Source organism: Bubalus bubalis, chromosome 15, assembly GCF_019923935.1.
Source record: "Bubalus bubalis isolate 160015118507 breed Murrah chromosome 15, NDDB_SH_1, whole genome shotgun sequence".
Classification (NCBI taxonomy): Eukaryota; Metazoa; Chordata; class Mammalia; order Artiodactyla; family Bovidae; genus Bubalus; species Bubalus bubalis.
In genome coordinates, this window is record NC_059171.1 from 36217370 (window position 1) to 36237911 (window position 20542).

General features: G+C 41.5%; 1 protein-coding gene across 15 annotated transcripts in view; it reads right to left on the minus strand.

The window, feature by feature from the left end:
• Nucleotides 1-20542, minus strand: part of SAMD12 (sterile alpha motif domain containing 12) — a 462238-nt gene that overhangs the window by 180457 nt on the left and 261239 nt on the right. For 12 of the 15 annotated variants that reach the window (XM_006046560.4, XM_044928341.2, XM_044928340.2 and 9 more), the window contains exon 4: nucleotides 13726-13866. In XM_006046560.4, coding sequence (XP_006046622.1) covers nucleotides 13726-13866 — 141 coding nt within the window. Of the gene's footprint in view, nucleotides 1-8206; nucleotides 8566-10017; nucleotides 11732-13725; nucleotides 13867-20542 lie in introns of those variants that run through there. The other 3 variants (XM_044928345.1, XM_044928344.2, XM_044928342.2) reach the window with 3 other exon arrangements.

Here is a 20542-nt window from a genome sequence, read left to right on the forward strand (position 1 = left end):
GCTGGCGTCCCTTCTCCCTCTCTCTCCACCTGTAATCGTAGGAGCCTTCCTTGTGTTCCTGGAGTGCACCGAGCTTTCTCTTCAACTTTGACCTTAGAACAGGTTGTTCCCTCTCCCTGAGACATCTTCCCAATTCCCATTTGCCTTAGTTACTGCCTCTCGCTCTTTTAGATCTCAGCCTGAGGGAGGTTTTCCTGATCTTTCAGAGTCAGGGAATTCCCTCCCCAAAGTGTAACTAACGTCCCCTTTCACATCACTTGTTGTGTTACTATGATTCTTTCTTTGATGACTGCCTTCCTCATTAAAACACAAAATCCATGTATGGGAGAACCACGTCTATCATGTCTACTGAATTTCACCAACATTCAGTCAAGGCAGACACATAGCAGACACTCAGTAGTAAATCTATGATTTGTTAGTAAATAAACTCTCCAAAGTTATCATCTTAGCAATTTTATATCTGCTTGATGATTAGAGAGAAAATAAACACACTCTGCTAATTATAGCACCCAGTTCAGTTCAGAGGTCACTTACTCTCAGAATCTTTCCTGACACATTCCTTCTAAATCAGATGACCTTCCTATAAGATCCTAGAATTCTACATTTACCTTTGTTACTCCTCATATCTATTTTGCTTGACTTCAAGGTCAAGAAATGTCATATTCATCCCTGTATCCCTAACACATAGATAAAGTGCTGGGTACATGGTAGGATCTCAATAAACTTGCTTTTAGATGAATTACTGGATGATTGTATAACTGCTACTATAAAGGGATAAACAAACAAAAAAGGGACACAAAGAATGGAGGGGCTATTTCAGAGAAGAACAAAAGGTTTTAATTCTTGGCTGGGGCACAAGGCTGGGCCATTCACAGTACATGTATGTACGTGGGGCCTTCTAGAACTGGCATGTAGAAACTCGGATGTAAGGAGAACCTTGAACATCTACACTGTGCAGAACTTAACTCCAGGCACTGAGAATTGGTTGCCCCAAAGAAAAAAGCCACAGCAAAAGTAATATATCATATATAATACTAGGGACAGAAATCCTAAAGCATTTAGATGGCATATTTTCTCTCTTCTTAAAAAAAATCCAACACTGCTCCATGCATCCTTGCCAATGGCTTTGATTTTCTCGTACCAGGTCCACATGCCATTGTCCTTCTCAAGTGCCTTTCTAAAAACCCATAGGAGAGTTGAATACCATACAGCTCAGGTTTCAGGATCCAGACTTCCCCCCAAAGAAATGGACCAATGTCAGTCGTGGAAAACCCACATATCACCTTCATAGCAATATCAGTCACTGGAGGTTCTTCAAACCATGAGGTGACATAACAGTGCAATCTCATGGCCATCTTGAATTGTCCAAACAAGAAACACCAACTATATTTTTAATTTCATTTAGAACATTTAATGCAAAGGGGTCAATGGCAGAGAATTTCAAGGTTGATTATTTTTGCAGAGGCAGACATGAAGAATTTGGAGTCTGTGGGGGTTTCCTAACGGGAACTCTACCATGCAAAGATACCACAAGACATGGAGTTGTGGAGAAGTAATGACAAGAATAATTCCTGGAAGAATGTGTCCAAATTAGAACGATGTGTGAACACTTCCACCTTCTACTAGATAGAGGGGCCATCAGGGTACTCAGAACAAGCAGATATTTTTCAGCCATGAAGACTACAACAGACTAGAATCAAGGGTCCATTTCAAGCCTCAAACAAAACACTTTCTGAATGGCCATGATGAACTTCAGAATGAAAATAAAACGGGAGTGGACACTAGCTAGGATGCACCTGTCACAATGCTAACTCCTACTGATGAACTGATGTGAGAGCTTAGTGATCCCCCAAAGAAGCCTGTGTTTAGGAAACTAAACACAAATCTATGCCAAGGAGAATTTCTCTGAAGGCACAAAGACCTGATACAATTAGAAATATTCCTAATTGCAAACTATGTGAAACGGTGTGAAGATCCCAAATGTGTTGAAGGTAAAGCCCAAGAAGGCAGCAGGTTGAAGAAAGGTTGTCTTGGAGACTGGGAAGGGCATGTGGTTGGTAGGGCATGATCAAACAACGCTGAAGGAAGAAGAAGCAATGGAAGACTCCAGTGGGAAAAGGAATAATCAGCATATAATCCTATCAAATCACTCATTCAATGTCCTCACCTACTGTGAGCCCCTGGACAATTAACTGGGTTTTACGAGAAAAGGTTCATTCTATGGTCAGTTGAGTGTCACTGAGGAGCACGCTGAAGACTTGAAAATATGAGGTACAACTCAATGTATGTGGTGGTGGTGGGGGGTGGGGGGCGGGCTTATGTATTTAAGAGTCCTCACCAAAGGTATATACGTTTAAGAACCACAGCCACTGCGCTAATCAAATCGATACAATGTGAGCACAAAGGAATACAATTTGGGGCAATTTTGCCCATGGATAATGCAAAATGGCTATTTAGCGACTCTCTTTTATTACAAACCCATTTAAAAAATGATACTGTATTCACTGTTTTCAGAAGATGACATTGAAAATGAAATAAGAGCTGGTAAATAAGGAGAAAAGGGCAACAATTACACTTAAATCAGCAAAACACATTTAAACAGAGGATTCACTCTCTGAGAGACACGGTGCTGGGAGATAGAAGAGCACAGCAAAATCAGATGACAACTGAGGAGGCCCATGATGTGCAGGGGAGACCAAGACACCCCACGCGCCCATGCCTGAGGCCAAGCTTCTGCTCCTGCCTCATGCCAGCTCATGTCCCTCTGTCAAAACTTACATCCTTTAAGATCGAGCTCTTCTCCCTGTATTTCTTCTCAAGGTTATCAATGCCTTATTCACGCCATCTAAGTGAAGAAGATTCAGAGTCACCTGTACTCCTCCTGTGCCCTCCCCACTCACGTGTAATCAGTGAGCAAACCCTCTGAATTCTGTTTGTAAAATGGCTTTCCAGTCAGTCCCTGCTTCACCCCTACCCTTGTCACTGTGTTAAACCACCTCCCTTTGGCCCCTTCCCAGGCCATTAGGATAACCTACTACTTATGATTTGCTCTCTTGTCTCTGCCCTGCCCCATTCATTCCCCTTTAATTAACATCCAACTTCTACTGAAAGAGTTACACCTTCAGCAAATCTCCCTTTACCCCCTTTTCCCAGATGAGGTTATGTTCCAGTTCTGTGGCATCACTGCACATCTATGCATCTCTGCCACGGCACACACAACTTATCCTTATGGCTAGACTGGGTGCTCCTTTTATCCCTAGTGTCTACCACAGAGCCTGTTGCTCATTGGAAGAACAGGATGGAAGAACAGACAGATATTCAACAGACACTGTGTAATGAATAGATTATTAGTATGAACAATGTGCTTAGAAATGCAGAGGACGGAGTGATTGGTTCTGCCTGAGAGATAAGGTAAGGCTTCTCAGAAGAGGTGATGTCTCATCCTGGCTTGGTCCTTTTTATTATATCATATTCATAACAACTCGGTGAAATAGATTCAGTCCCCATTTTTACAACTAAGGAAACTTAATCTCCGACAAGTAACTTGCCCAAAGTTAATACACCTATGAAATGCTTTAGAATGGATTTCTATGGAATACTAAAGAGTTTGGATTTTATTCCTTAGGCAACTGGGAGTCATCAAATGTTTGTTTGTTTTTTTTTTAGGAGGGAAATAATGTCGTCAGATATATATTTAAATTAACTCTGACAACCGAAGTTGGAAGTTAAAGGAGAATGAATGGGGCAAGGCAGAGACTAGAGAGCAAAATCATAACTAGTATGTTATTCTAATGGCCTGCTGCTGCTGCTGCTGCTAAGTCGTTTTAGTCGTGTCCGACTCTGTGCGACCCCATAGACGGCAGCCCACCAGGCTCCCCTGTCCCTGGGATTCTCCAGGCAAGAACACTGGAGTGGGTTGCCATTTCCTTCTCCAATGCATGAGAGTGAAAAGTGAAAGGGAAGTCGCTCGGTCGTGTCCAACTCTTAGTGACTCCATGGACTGCAGCCTTCCAGGCTCCTCCATCCATGGGATTTTCCAGGCAAGAATACTGGAGTGGGGTGCCATTGCCTTCTCTGTCTAATGGCCTGGGAAGAGGCCAAAGGGAGGTAATTTAACACAGTGACAAGGATGAGGGTGAGGCAGGGACTAACTAGAAAGCCATTTTATAAACAGAATTCAGAGGGTTTGCTCTTTGATTACATTTGAGTGGAGAGGGGACAGGAGGAGTACAGGTGACTCCAAGCCTTCTTCACTCAGGTGATGGCATGAATAAGGCATTAATAACCTTGAGAAGAAATACAGAGAGGAGAACTGGATGGAGACCTGGTGGGAAAGACAATTGGGTTGACTTTGGATATTTTAAATTTGAGATGTCAGTGGACTACTCATCAGAGGTTCACATCTTTTAAGGATATTAATGTAAGGAACTGAAGCTTCATAGACGTCTAAGATGTATTTGAAAGTAACTTTGAAGTCGGAGATGGTTAAAGCAATGGGAGTGGGCGAGGCTCTCTAGACAGCACGCAAAACGAGAAGAACCAAGAGGACCTACCTCCAGGGGGCATCAAGCCACCCACCTGAGAAGGAGCCATTAGAAACCAAAGGGGAGAACCAAGGGGGTCACTATCATGCTCATGGAATAGATGAGCACTAAGGAGGAAAAACTTAATGCTATCCAATTATGATACAGAAGAGCCAATTATGAAGAGACCTGATATGTGAGCATCAGATTTATAACACCAGTGACACAGCTGAAATTAGACATGGAGAAGCCTGGAAATTAAATAGTATAAACTGAGAGATACTAGAAAGAGCCATCAAACATAGCTCATGTACACATAACAAGGAATCTGAGTGGCTCACATTTTCTCTTCTAGGAGCTGCAAATATTACTAGATTTTATTCCTTAGTAAAGAGGCAAAGGAAGCTTTTCTCAGGGACAACTGGGGAAAACCATACCCTACTGCCTGTACATAGATGCTAGAATTTTTAAATTGAATTAATGAGTGAACGGTGAACACATTTGACCTAAACCTACCTTGAGACAGTTCATTAGAAACTCCCAGGAAAGCAGGGCCCTCTCATGGTAATAGTGGCTCCAGGAAGTGCTAGGGAGGACATCTGCAGAGATGCAGTGACTTGCAGAAAACCTCCAATATTTTATATGTATTAAAGTCAGTCTCTACTGCTGTTCTGTTTTGATTATCCTAAGAATACTGGCCTAACACTTCTTACCAAGTTAAACGTGTTGTATGCAACCCAGCAATCACTTCTAGGTACTTTTCTAATGAATGAAAACTGATGTTTATACAAAAACCTGTATGTGCACACTTTTATTTATCCTTTTGAAAGATTTTATCTTGATGTGGACCGTTTTTAAAGTCTTTATTGAATGTGTTACAATATTACTTCTGCTGGTATGTTTTGGTTTTCTGCACCGCAAGGCAAATGGGATCTTAGTTCCCCTACCAGGGATCGAACCCACACCCCCTGCACTGGAAGGTGAACTCTTAACCACTGGACTACCAGAGAAGTCACTGTGAATGCTTACCAGCGTTATTAGTATTTGCCCAAATTGGAAACAATCTAGATGTCCTTCACTTGGGGAATGGATAAATAACTTTGGTATATCCATCCAACTCAACGCTAAAAAGTGAGAGTGAATGAACAAGTGACACACACCCTCTGCTTTGGTAAGGTTCAGTGTATTATAGCAAGTGAAAGAAGCCAGACTTTATGAGTCCCATGATATGACATTCTGGAAAGGGCAAAACTAAGAACAAAAGACCTATCAGTGCTTCCAGACGCTGGAGGTAATGAGAAGCGTTGACAACGTGGGGGTAGCAGGGAGAGTATTTTCTGGAGTTATAAAACTGTTATATCTTGACTGTGGTGGTGGTTGTTATACAACCATATGCATTTATTAAAACTTGCAGAACTGTACATTAAAAATGGTGATTTTACTGTATGTAAATCATACCTTATTAGAAACAATGAGAAAAAAGAATACCAGCCTGGGAATTAAGAGAATTGGGATCTAGTTTCAGTTTTGCCACTGACTAGCTGGGTAGCCACAGACCATCCTCTAACCCTCTTTGGGTCTTGGTGCCCAAAATTGTAAAATGAGATTGGAAATTTTCTCAAAAATTCTACTGATGTGCTCTACAAAGACTCCTTTCTTTAAGCAAGGTGGTGGACCAGATGGCCTATTCCAATTCAGATGGCCTACTTTAGTTGCTAAAGTATCGTTGTGGGGGTGACTGGACTAAAATACTCAGTCTGTACACATGGTTCTGAAAAGTCTTCTTGGCTTAGGGAGTAGTGTTTCCAATTTGTGATGTTCTATAAGATGGAGCTTTGGGCAAGTCCATCTGGTCATGTAATTCTCAACTAAAATTTGACACATATATTTTTGACAATGTGGAAAAAGCCCTTTGGGAAACACTAATGTTTAATGAGCTATAACTGGCCTTGGTAAACAATCATACTCTTTTTTTTTTTTTTTTTTTTTCATTTTGCAGGCACTAATTAAAAAGGCCTTTGAAGACTGGCAGCGTTTACTGTCTTCATTTGCCTTATCCTCCAGCTGGAACATCGCTTTCTACTGCTTAAATTTACCCAACCTTCACAGTTACTGTTACATTTTTATATTATCCATGTATCTGTAGCCAAGAAAGACACTGAAAAGGGCATTGCAGCAGCGGTTCTGTACTGCAGTGTTCCTGGGGTTGAGGGAAGCAATTACAGCTCAAAGGGGAAGATATTACGAATAAAACTGTAATCTTGATTATGCTGTTAATAGTTTACACTTTTGACCTTGTGAAGCAGGGGTCCACAAACTATGAACTAGAAATTGTGCTTGTAAATAAAGCTTTATTGGTGCACTACTAAGCCCCATTCACTTCGGACTGTCTGTGGTGGCTCTCCCATCATGGGTGGGGGCGGGGGGTTTACAACAGACATTCTGTGGCCTGGAAAGACTAAAATACTTACTATCTAGCTCTTCCCAGAAGAAGTCTGCCAGCCCACTTTCATAGACTATGCTATGAACTGTGCTATATAGTTTTCACATAAAATCTCATGCAATCCTCATATCATTGCTGTGAAATAGGAATAACTCACTGGACAGATCAGAGGTGATACAGTGTAATGGATACAGTTCACTGTGAAGTCAGACAGACCTGTGCTAGGCTTTTTACTAGCTGTCCGAAACTGCATCTATTATTTATATTCTCTGACCTCAGTTTCCCCGCAAGTAAATTGAAGCTAACAACAGTACTGATTATGCTCGGGTAAATGTCAAGGGTTGATGTGACAATTAGCACATTGCTTTGTATATAGTAAATATTTAATACTCATCAGCTATATGAGAAACAGCTTTTAGTATCCCTGAGTGAGTGTTTTTCTTCCTAGAAATATCCTGTAATAAAGAGCTAAGGATGCCCCCTGTAAGTTTGATTATGGATTAATTTGGTGGATCCCAGAATAATTTGCACCACTCTGTGTATTACATAAAGCACCTTTTTTTCCTTGTCTCTCATGAATCAAGCAGAAGGAGAGTATAATCATGTTATTTCCTGCTCTGTACTGCATTTCACAAAAGACAGTGGCAGGTGCCCTGATATGGCTGAGTTTCCTGCAGGAACATGGAAGCAAGCAAGACCACCAGATGAACAGCCTGGCCACTCCACAGAAGACCAAAAGGCTGCAGGAGGGAAGGAAGCACCTCAAAGGCACCAAAGGGAATGAGAATAAAGCAGGGCCAAACTCTGATTATGTTGCTGGCAAGTATCAGGTAGTTACAGGGCCATGGTGAATAAAGGCAGGGCAATTAGAGACCAGCATTTTAGCTGAAGGATGGTTTTGGCTTTAGATCATGAGCTGCTTCAGGAATTTTTGTCACAATTCATTGATAGAGCCCATAAATGGATCTATTTACTATGAGTCCACCATACACATTTTTAAAGCACCTTACAGTTTTTGTCTTTGGTCAGCATCCAGAAGAGGGACAGCAAGAAAAAGGAGGGCAGAAACTTCATCTCTCCTGTGTTTAGATAAGCTACAGTGACAGACTGGAGCCCTCCTGGTCTATTTGATGATTTTGGCCATATTACTGTCATGGGGCTCCTGGTGGCTAAGTGACAATGACTGGTGTAGAAGAAAAGTTTAAGACAGATTTTAAAACATCAGTTAAAAGTCAGAAAATTAGCCTTAATTATCTATTAGTTTACTTCCTCTAGAAACAGGGTAGAATGAGCTTTCAGATGGATGTATCTAATTTGGAGGTTTGACTACAAACTGAAGTAACTGATTTGTGTATAATTTCTACATCCAAAAGGATGTTGTTTCCTTGAGAGGAAATCTTTAGAGTCCATTCATTTGTTTCATTTTGGAGTTGATTTCCAAGTTTGTGGCAGGTTCTTTTGAATGCCTCTCCTGGGGTAAGACTTCATCCTTGGAGAATTGGGTTCCTCTTTAGAAATGGCAGCCCAATATTTACCTTTAGATCTTGTAAATAAAGTGGGTAATCAAGCATGGAGAAACATGGTGGGTCCAAGATAAAGCTTGGGAAAAAACAAATAATCCAATTATTTTAATAAGTAAAGGATCTATGATAGATGTTTACCCAGAGAAGATACACAAATGGCCTATAAGCACTTGAAAAGGTGTTCAATATCATTAGCCGTCAGGGAAATAAACAAATCAATATCACAGTGACATTCCACTTTACACATATTAGAATGGTTACAATAAAAAAGACATACAATAACAAGTGTTGGCAACTATGTGGAGAAACTGACACCCTCATGACTGCTTGTGGGAATATAAAAGGGTGAGGTGGATGAAACTGGAGCCTATTATACAGAGTGAAGTAAGCCAGAAAGAAAAACACCAATACAGTATACTAACGCATATATATGGAATTTAGAAAGATGGTAACAATAACCCTGTGTACGAGACAGCAAAAGAGACACTGATGTATAGAACAGTCTTATGGACTCTGTGGGAGAGGGAGAGGGTGGGAAGATTTGGGAGAATGGCATTGAAACATGTAAAATATCATGTATGAAACAAGTTGCCAGTCCAGGTTCGATGCACGATACTGGATGCTTGGGGCTGGTGCACTGGGACGACCCAGAGGGATGGAATGGGGAGGGAGGAGGGAGGAGGGTTCAGGATGGGGAACACATGTATACGGATTCATTTTGATATTTGGCAAAACTAATACAATTATGTAAAGTTTAAAAATAAAATAAAATTAAAAATAAATAAATAAATAAAAAAAGGGTACAGCTTGCTCTGGAAAACAGTCTGGCAGGTCCTGTAATGGTTACACATGGAGTGTGTAACCATTTTATGGAATTTTATGGAATTTTATGACTAAAATTCCATGCCCAGGTATATACCCAAGAGAAATGAAAACAGGTCCATACAAAATGTTGTACAAGAATGTTCAAAACAATATTATAGAAAATATCCAAGATTCATAAACAATCCAAGTATCCAACTGATGAATGAATAAATCAAATGTGGTACATTCATATGATGAAATACAATTTGGCAATTAAAAAAATGAAATATTGACACATGCTTACAACATGAGTGAATCTTAGGAACATTATTCTAAGTGAAAGTAGCCAATTGCAAAAGACCATGTATTGAATTATTCCATTCATAGGCAAGGTCTAGAATAGGCAAAGAGAAAGCAGATTAATGGTTTTTAAAAGCTGGTGGTTGGGGAGTGTTGGGAAGAAATGTGGAATGACTGTTAGTGGGTATTGGGTTTCTTTCTGGGGTGATGAAAATGTTTCAAAATTAACTGTGGTGATGGGTGCACAACTCTGTGACTGTACTAAAAAATCACTGAATTTACACTTTAAGTAGTTAAACTGCATATTCTGTGAATTTATATCTCAATAAAGGATAATATAAAAATAAAGCTTTGATATAAATTCAGGAGGTTGATTTAGTTTTGTGGCTTCCATTTCTGACCGCTGACTACGTGCCGTACTTACTGTCACGCTGCACTGAGTGATGTATGTATTTGAGCTCATTTAATTCTCTTAACACCCCATGAGGTGAGTAGATTTACTGATCTCACTTTTCAGAGATCAGGAAATTGGAACACAGACAAAGTAACTTCCATGAAATAACACACCAGTAAGCGTTGGGCCAAGATTTAAAATTCAGGCCTGTGTGATGCTACAATTCATGGTTTCTCCTTGTTTCTTCTTAAATATTTTATTCTTTAAACAGTTAATATGAACATATTTCAAGACACAAAGTGACTTAAAAAGCATAAGTCCCGTACTTCCCTTCTTTCCCGTCCCACAGGTAAGAGTCTTCTTGTGTACCATTTCCTTATGTACATAAAGCACGTATGCATATTTCTCCCTCTTTCATTCGCAAATGCAGCATCCTCTCCACCTTGTTCTGCGCCTTGCTTTTTCTACTTCATTCAGCATCTCCAGATCCTTCCATATCATTAGTCTTCAATCTCGTGTTTATAACTTCCGAGTATACAACATCGCCCAGATGTACCACAATGGATTTATCTGGCCTCCTAACGTGGACACTCAGGCTCTTCCTAAACTTTTGCTACTCAGTTAAAGCTTATGTTTTGAAATTGCCTTCCAAAGCATGAAGGAAACACATAAGAAACTTAATCAGTTGTGAATTAAGTCCCCATCCTTACAAATTGACTCCTTTGAAGGCAACAATCCCCATTTAAATGTGTTAGTAGGAAAATATTTCTTAAAAACAAAAATGAATTGCATTACACTAGAATCATAGTCCCATGTGAGAAAGTGTGTCTCTAGAGACTGGAGAGGTGAGTTACACTCTTTCAAGGAAATGTGCAGGGATTTCCCAAAACGAAGGCACGTTCTAAGACATCTGTTTATACCTATCTAGCATATTATTTCCAGTGATGAATATTTTCAGAGATGAGGGATCAAATATTCAATACTGGATCACATTATCGCTACCCTGGTACATTTTTATATGATATACAATTAAGTCACTCAGTTCACCTGGGTGGAATGGAGTTACAATTCTTATTACAGCGAACCTAGACCCAAAATGTTTTAAGGCAACCCTAGCTGATTTTAGAACTTCTATTATGAATCATAAAATGACTTGTCAATTTCTGTTTCCCTTTTCTTTTTTTAAAGAAATCATCCTTTCAATAAGGTATGGATTTTCAAAGGCCATCTGACATAAAATGAGTTTGAACATTAACATGGAAAGGACAAGCAATAAAAAAAAAAGTAATAGGAGTGCAAACAAAATTTCCAAGAGCTAGAGAACATGATCTCTTCTTCTAAAGGGAATGGAATAAAAGGATTCTAAAGGCACTGCTTTTCAAAGTGAAAGAAAATGACAACAACTGAATTGAAAAGGCTGAACTCCGCATTACCTTCCCAGAACACAAACATATATTTAGCTTAATAGAGTTGAGTACTATCTCAGGAAAAATCTTATATATTATGCATCTAGGGCAATGAAAGCTGTAGAAAATGATTTTGCAAAGCAAACACATGGCAGACTGTCAGTAGCACAGGCAAAAAAAAAAAAAAAAGCCCAAAGGTACACGTGATGAGTTCAGGTCTCATTCTGTGTCTCACCCCGGGAGGAGAACAGCAGAGCGGAGGAAACGCCAGATGCCGAACAGAACCGGGCAGGGCAGCACTGTGACTGGAGCTGAAATGGTGTGCGTGTGTTTTCTTACTACAAATGTAATACAGATTTATACTCGAAGATTGGAAAAACTTAGAAAAATAAAAAGAAAACACAATCACCCACAGTGTCACTCCCCATGGAAAACCATTATCAAAATACTGGCTAAACCATTTTCAACTCTTTTTCTATGTGCATATAAAAATATGTCTTTACAAAATGGGGCTCATATTATAAATGAAATTTTATATGTGACCTTTCCCCCTTCTTCCTATTACTTTGAGTACTTTCCCATGTTGTCATATATTCCTTGAAGATATAATTCCAATGACTCCGTTATATTGGATCTTCTCAGTTTACGTAGAATTATCTGATTCTCCCTGTATTGCTGAACTTCTTGGTTGTTTTAATTTTTCAGTTTTATACCTGGCACTGCAACGGACACTCCTGTGATAAATCTTGGAATCTCTCTGTACTTCTTGAGAGAAACTTAAAAGTATCACTAAGTTGGATTCACATGTAAGTCACTGAGTGTACCTGTTAACTGTAAATTTATCATCGAAAGTCTCTGGAGACCAAAGTGGATAATGCACACCAAATAAACAATATATTTCCATATCACTTGAAGTCTGTATCTATCCTTCTAGAACGGTCATCTTTCAGGCAGTACTTTACTTCCTCTAGGCAAACAGACTATTACTGGGTTAATCTAAATGCAATACCATGAAACTTGGCTGACCCAGATTTCTTCAATATCAGTATGCATGCAATTACAATATTCTACAGATTGAAAAATACCCAAGGCTCTCAAAAATACATATTTTATCATCCTTTCATCCAAAATGGTGTACAATGAGCATTAAAATAAAACAGGGTTATAGCTGACAGTGGTTGATAGCAACCAGATCTTACCTAGACATATAACTTACATATAGTGTGCCTTAAAGTTTTCTTCAAGATTCAACTTTATTCTGTCACTTCCAGTTATAGGGCTTTTAAATGCTTTCAACAAATTGAAATTATTAATGATTCTTCTTTAGAACTATATGGTTGCAATATTCCAGTTTTAAATTCTCCACAGTCTATTTAAAATTTTATTCTATTGGCTTTTCAAGATGATAAATAGGGTTTGCAAAATTCCTAGAAAGTGTGTGTATACATACATATGTATGTACATATGTATGTGTTATTGTTTTTAGTCGCTAACTCATGTCTGAGTCTTTTGGGACCCCCATGGACTGTAGCCTGTCATGCTCCTCTGTCCATGGGATTTTCCACGGCAAGAATACTGGAGTAGGTTTGCCATTTCCTTCTCCAGGGGATCTTCCCGACCCAGGGATGGAAACTGCATCTCCTGCGTTGGCAGGTAGATTCTTTACCACTGAGCCACCTGGGAAGCCCCCACATGTATACACACACACACACACACACATACACACACACACATATATATACACACACATGGACAGAGACATACCTCTAAAATGTTTTTCTCCCATTAGTAGTGAAAAGTGAAGTAAAACAAAACAGAATAAAAATGCCACTTATATCATGGCCATATGAACTACATATGAACTCAAATCCCAAGGCCCCTGCAGAATGGGTAGTTAGACTAAAACGGCGGGGCTGCCCTGTACTGTTGTGCAAGCTGCACACTGCACAACTCTAGGGGGTGCAACGGTATCCTGATCTATGTTACTGGTACTCTTTGGGGCTTATGCAGTGCGCAACCTCTATAGCTGGATGTGATGGATGACCTTGAAATTAGCTCAGATAATTGTTTACTTATCCATTACTCATCTGTACCTCCTTCCCCCTAGGGAGCTATGAAAAAGAGAAATTTTAGGAGGGAAGTGACCTTTAAATCTATATATATATTTTTTAAAAAGATGAAAGAAATTCTGCAAAAAAAAAAAAAAAAACACAAAAACCAAACCCCAAAACAAAACAATCCAGTTTTTCCCCGGCTCCCCTCTGTCATGATGGTAAGGGTTTCTTTCCTCCCGCCTCCCCTCACATCCACTCGCTAGGCAGCAGCAGGGTACCTTGTGTGAGTAACTGCAGGTTTCTGACTTCTTCTCGCACCTTCAGCTGGAGCACCTGTTGCAAGATGAGCTGCCGGAGGTTCTCCTGGGCAATCCCCATTCGCTCAAGCTTTTTGTCTGTAAGTCTCAGCAGGGCTCGCCCTGCAGGGTTTTAAGAAATAAAAGGAAAAGCAAATGAACAACACTGGAAAAGGATTTCCGTCTTCCTCTGGGCTGACCTTGTCCTAACAGAAGTCTCCATCTAAACACAGACACTTTAGAATAGAGGGTCCTCCTTTGTGCCCACTGACAGGAATGGATAGGCAGGATGGATAAAAAATCCACAAATTTAAAAAAGCACTTCAATTTTCATCTAGTATTGGCAATCCCCGACTGACCCACGCATTGAGTTAAATAGAACAGCAACATTTTAACCTGGGTATTTGGGTCACGGATTGCAGGTTTCCATAGAAACAATGCTCTCTGTTGGGTGATGGGTTCTGAGGCTCGCCTATAGGAACCCGTGCCACTGATGAGCAGCCTGAAGAGTTAGATGCTCTAACTATGGTTATAGGGAAACTCCAGCAATGATTAACCAGGTTACAATAATGTTTCTGTGAAACATGCATTTAATATTCCAGGTTCCATCGGCAAGCATCCACCTCCCATGCTGCACCCCTGGTGCTGGGCTGGAGTTCCATCTTTGGCTGGTGGAACCTAGGCTACTGTTGATTTAGTCCCTAAGTCATGTCCAGCTCTTTTGTGACCCTATGGACTGAAGCTCACCAGGCTCCTCTGTCCATGACATTTCCCCAATATTGGAGTGGCTTGCCATTTCCTTCTCCAGGGGATCTTCCCGACCCAGGGATTGAACTTGCATCTCTAGTATTGGCAGGTGGAATTTTTATCACTGAGCCGCCAGGGAAGCCTGGTGGGAGCTATGCCTTAGCTCAATCACCAGTCTAAGGCCAGGGTCCAGCAGGGCTGAGCGTGGGCATCGAAAATACTACAAAACAAGGAGCCTCAGGTGTGAGTGCCCTCAGAAAAGACACCCTGGGCCCTGGGTAGCTCGGATAGTGTTGGTTAGTGTAAGTCACTCAGTCGTGTCTGACTCTTTGAGACCCCATGGACTGTAGCCCGATGGTTCCTCTGTCCATGGAATTCTCCAGGCAAGAATACAGGAGTAGGTAGCCATTCTCTTCCCCAGGGGATCTTCCCAACCCAGAGATCGAACCCAGGTCTTCTGCATTGCAGGTGGACTCTTAACCAACTGAGCCACCAGGGCAGCCTGGCATAGATTCCTTTCAATCCCTTTCTATTCCTGGTGTGGGGGTAGGGTCCTGCATGCTTCCCTTGCTACTGTGATTTCTATCAAATTCTCCAACTCTCTCCACACTCTGCCTGCCCTGGAATAAGCACACTTCCCTTTGGAGAGTTCAGTGTAAGAAATAAAGGGAATGATTATTGCTAATGCCGCAGCACCCCCCTGTACTCCACACCCCCAGGCACCAGACTTGCAGGTCTTTTTTCACTTTAACTCATGACGAATAGACACAGTCCACCAGTGATTAAAGGTAAGTCTTTGGGTACACTTCGCTATACACTTCGGGAACTGAGTTCTCTACCTCCTTGAAAAAGAAATCCAACAGTCCAAAGGTGGGGTTAATGGGCATTTTTTTCTGAGGAACAGTGAAACCTAAGTGTCTTCTGAGTAGAGACAGGTGAATGGGGAGAAACAGTTAGGAGCAACCTGTGCTGTTCATGCCTCTCTTTCCTTTCCTTTAATCTTTGCTAAATGCATCAGTCAGAGTAGGTTAGGTTCCATGCTGCAGTAACAAGTAGGCCCAAAATATCAGTGGCTACAATGACGTTTATTTCCTGCCTATTCTCATGTCAACTGCAAGTCCATGTATTTTGAAAACTGCTGATCACTATATCAGAGGGGAAAGAGATGTGCTGGAAGGTCTCAGAGCAACAATGAAATGCTCAGCCTAGAGTTACTGACAAATCTTTGGCCAGAAGTAATCACAGGAACTTTCCCACCCACCAAGGGTCCACACATGAACTGTGCTTCCATCACGTGCCACGTAGAAGTGGGGGAAGAGACACATTTCATGGGGAGAACTGATGAGAACCACACCAGTACTGATTTGGCTCTGGACCGGTGCCTGGCAAGGAAGTGAGTGCAGGAGGTTGTGGAGGTGGGTGCTGGTCTGAAGCCTCAATAAAATCTGTACGAGGAAGAGGAAGGAGAGGTGGGGGAAGGGGAACCTGAGGAAGCTTAGCAAGAGCGGGCAGGTCATGGCAGCCATGAGAAAGGAGGCAAGGGACATGTACAGACACACACACACTCTCAAGTAATCGTGTCTGTCTTCTGCAATAGACAGAATGATGCCCTTTGGCCAAAGATGTCCACGTCCTCATCTCTGGAACCTGTGAGTTTGTCACTTTATACGACCAAAGGGACACTGCAAATGTGATTTCATTAAGGATCTTGAGATGGTAGAGTATCTGACATTATCCATGTGGGTCCTTATAAGTGAAAGAGGGAGACAGGAGAGCCAGAGAGGGGAGAGATGTGATAACAGAAGCAGGCACTGGAGTGATGTGGCCATGAGCCAAGGAACTGAGTTTCTACACAGTGGAAAAGGCAAGGGAATGGATTCTTTCCCACACCCTCCAGAAGGAATGTGGCTCCACCTTGATTTCTGCTCCTGAAGACCTATTTTAGACTTCTGATCCCTACAGCTCTAAGATAATACATTTGTGTCATTTTAAATCACTAAGTCTGCAGTAATTTTTTACAGTAGCAATTGGCCTTGTGACTGGAACTCAATGTGCTTTGGAGAAGCCAACTCATGGCTTTAGATTTCCTTTCCAATTCCTTTCTTAGTTTCTGGACACTGGCGTACTCCAAGGTGAAGAGCTAAGGAGTGGTAAGTCTAAGTCCAAGGCTTCTAGGACAGCCCTGCCTTCAAATATTCTGCTATCAGACCTTGGTCTTGAAATTTCATTCAGAAAATACATTATGGGACTTGGGTATCATTTATGTGGCTAATTGGCCTCCAAATAGCAGGAATCTAGTGCTTTATACATGGAGAAAGCAATGGCACCCCACTCCAGTACTCTTGCCTGGAAAATCCCATGGACGGAGGAGCCTGGTAGGCTGCAGTCCATGGGGTCTCGGAGAGTTGTACACGACTGAACGACTTCACTTTCACTTTTCACTTTCATGCATTGGAGAAGGAAATGGCAACCCACTCCAGTGTTCTTGCCTGGAGAATCCCAGGGACGGGGAAGCCTGTTGGGCTGCCGTCTATGGGGTCGCACAGAGTCGGACACGACTGAAGCGACTTAGCAGCAGCAGCAGCAGGGGACTTTTCTGGTCGTCCAGTGGTTAAGACTCCACTTTCCAACACAGGGAGCTTGGGTTCGATTCCTGATTGGGAAACTAAGACACCACATGCCACCCAGTGCAGAGGGGGCACCCCCAACCAGAAAAAAAGGCTGGTTAAAAAACGAAACACACAATTCAGATTATCTAAATCCCTTCCACCAGCAGACTGTAGATATCATCTCACTTTCTGTTCCTCATCATTTGGGCTGTGGTTTCATAAGCTGGAACATTCTGCTGAGGTGTTGGTAGGGCAAATGAGAACTTTGGTCCTGAGAGGTTGGCTGGTCCATCATTAGTGCTAGTAAGTCAAAGGGAGGGTTTTATTCTACTGTGCATGGCTCAGTTTCTTTACAAGCAAAGAAACCAAGATGCTCCCATCTAAGAACCTCCAACTTCAACATTTCCATTAATGCATCTGACATATCACAGTGTGGATACAGAAGCCCAGTCAGAATGTTATCTCATCAGTTCTGAATGGGTAAGTTACAAAACTTGTATAATAGTCTGTGCATTTCACACTATGTGGTACAAACAATTATACCTATCAACATTTCACCTCTTACATGCGTGGCTGTTCAAGTTGTTCTATCAAACCCTGAGACCGTAAGTGTTCTTGCTGTTGTTATTTTTTTTATTTATTTTAATTGGAGGCTAATTACTTTACAATATTGTATTGGTTTTGCCATACATCAACATGATTCTGCCACGGGTGTACACGTGTTCCCAATCCTGAACCCCATTGTTTCCAATGATAGAAAGGAAAATTGAGAAAAGCTGAAGAATATTTAAAGCATGAGAGTTTTTCCTAATTCCTACTACTATACTTTAGTTGTGCTTTATCTTCCTTGGTAAGAAAATAAAAGTCTTAGACTACAGTAGAGAGATTAAGGGAAATTATATAAGAGAATTTCCTGATAAAATATCTTCTGGAAAAGATCATAATATGTACACCAAGGAATTCAGGAACAAAATCTGATTTGCTGCCATCCCTGGATGGTTTTTACGGAACCATTCAAGCCTGTGGTTCCAAAAACTCTTGACAAGCATTAGATATTTTATAGGAGCAAATGCCTGGGCAGCCTCCTCACCAAACACCTCCTGCTGATCACAGAATAGAGTGTCTAAACAAGAGTGAGTCATGGGAGTGATAAGGAGTCAACAATCATCAATTATATCTCGTTTTTTGGCAATTTATATTGTCACTTTTTGTTGCTTATCATAAAAATCCACCTGTTAATTTAACAAACATTTTTTGAGCACTGACTGTGTCCTTGTGACTTTGCTATTCACTCTGGGGATAATGAGGAACAAGACAGTCAGGGTCACTCCTGGAGCTTTCAGATTGATATGCAAGGCAGATAATGATCAATGTTTACAGGTGTGTCAATGTTAAGAAAGGGCAAATACGAGAGCCCAGACTGGGTGAGCTAAACTAGTCTGGGTATCAGGGAGCTATCAGTGAGTAGGATATATTTAACCTGTACTTAGGGAGTAAGTAATAAGAGTAAGTAAATCAGACTAAGACCACTGGATAAAGCCAAGATTTTTTAAAGAGTCCAGTAACCATGTAGATGAGTTTCCCTGGTGGCTCAGTGGTAAAGAATCTGCCTGCCAAGCAGGAGATGCAGGTTTGATCCCTGGGTCAGGAAAATCCCCTGGAGAAGGAAATGACAACCCACTCCAGTATTCTGGCCTAGGAAATCCCACGGACAGAGGATCTTGGAGGGCTATAGTCTATGGAGTCTCAAAGAGTCAGACATGACCTAGTGACTAAACAGCATCTAGATGAACGAGGAGGCTGCTATTACAGACAGAAATTAGAGGAGTGCTCTTAGGACCTTTATACTCCTGCTGTTTCTCACAGAGTGTCTTGACTGACCACATGGCTCTGTGGTCAGACGCCTACACAGGGAGAGATCAAGGAGAGAGAAGTCTTCTGAGGACCTCCTTGGTGGTCCAGTGGCTAAGACTCTTCATTCTCAATGCATGGGGCCTGGGTTTGATCCTAGGTCAGGCAGGGAACTAGACCCCATATGCCACAACAAAGATCTGTCACATCCAAATAAATAAATAAATATTACTTTTAAAGGGGGCGAGGGAGAGAAAAGTCAACCCAATTTCAAAAAGGAAGCATCACCTAAATTTTCTGATACTCCAACTGGTGCCAAATGGCATTTTGGTGATCCAGGCTGTTGGGCCTTTCACAGACTCATAGATTGGAGTTGGAAGAAGCGTAAAAGCCTTCATGTTGATCATTCTCGTGCCTTTTACTTCTTTCCTTTATGAAGTACTTACTGAGCACCATCATATGCCTGACCCTACTCTGGGTATTGGAGCTGCAGGGAAGCTTACCACTCCTGCCGGAGGAAAACACACATAAACCTATATATGAGGGCAGACAGGGCCCCCTACTGGAAGGATGGTGCTATTACAGTTAAGGTGGTGAGAAAGGGGTCTCTCTCAAGAGGTGACCTTGGAACACACAGAAGTGTCAAGGCAAATAGAGGAATGTCAGGAAGGTTGGCGTCACTAGGGCAGAGAAGGCAAGAGAAGTGAACCTAGGAAATGAGGTCCAAGGGAAGGCAGGGGCCAGATCACACAGGGCCTTCCAGACTTTGGTGAGGTCTCCTGATTTTATACTCAATGGGGACAGTTTTGAGTAAGTGATAAACTAGACATAATCTCATATATGCAAAGACTCCCTTGGGTTACTACGTGGGGAATGAACTGGGAGTGGGGAGTAAGTGAGGAGCAATGGCAAGAGCCAGCACACCACCAGGGCAGTCAAAACAGGAAGTGGGGATGCCTCACTCTAGGGTGGAGGTAAGGATATAGTAAGAAGTAGTAGAATTCTAGGGACTTCCTTGGTGGCCCAGCAGTTAAGACTTAACCTCCCAATGCAAGGGGTGCAGGTTCAGTCCCTGGTTGGGGAGCTAAGATCTCCCAAGCCTCGTAGCCAAAAAAATCAAAACATAAGACAGAAGCAATAGTGTAACAAATTCAACAAAGACTTTTAAAAATGATTTAAAAATTAATTTTAAAAAGAAGTAGAATTTTGAATTACGATATCTACAAGTGGGGTGTGAAAGAACAGCAGACATCAGAGATAAACTCAGGCTTCAACCTGAATCACCAATGGCTGGGGGCTGCATTTCAGGGCAGGAAGTTGAGTCACTGCCCCCAGACAGGATGTCCTAAAGGGAGGAAATCATGGTAGACCTAGTGCTATTATTATTTTTTTTTGAGAGTACTTGGGATTTAGAGAAGTGATGAAAAGTATGGAATTAAACAAAGGAGGACAGTTAAAATATTCTTTCCTGCCCACAGTGTTTTCATTCGTTCAATACTCTCCTCAATTCCAAAGCTGTAAGGTGGCTGGGGTCAGGTAAGCTCACACACTTCTAGTGGAATTTAGAGAAATCAGAGGGACCTCTTATGAGC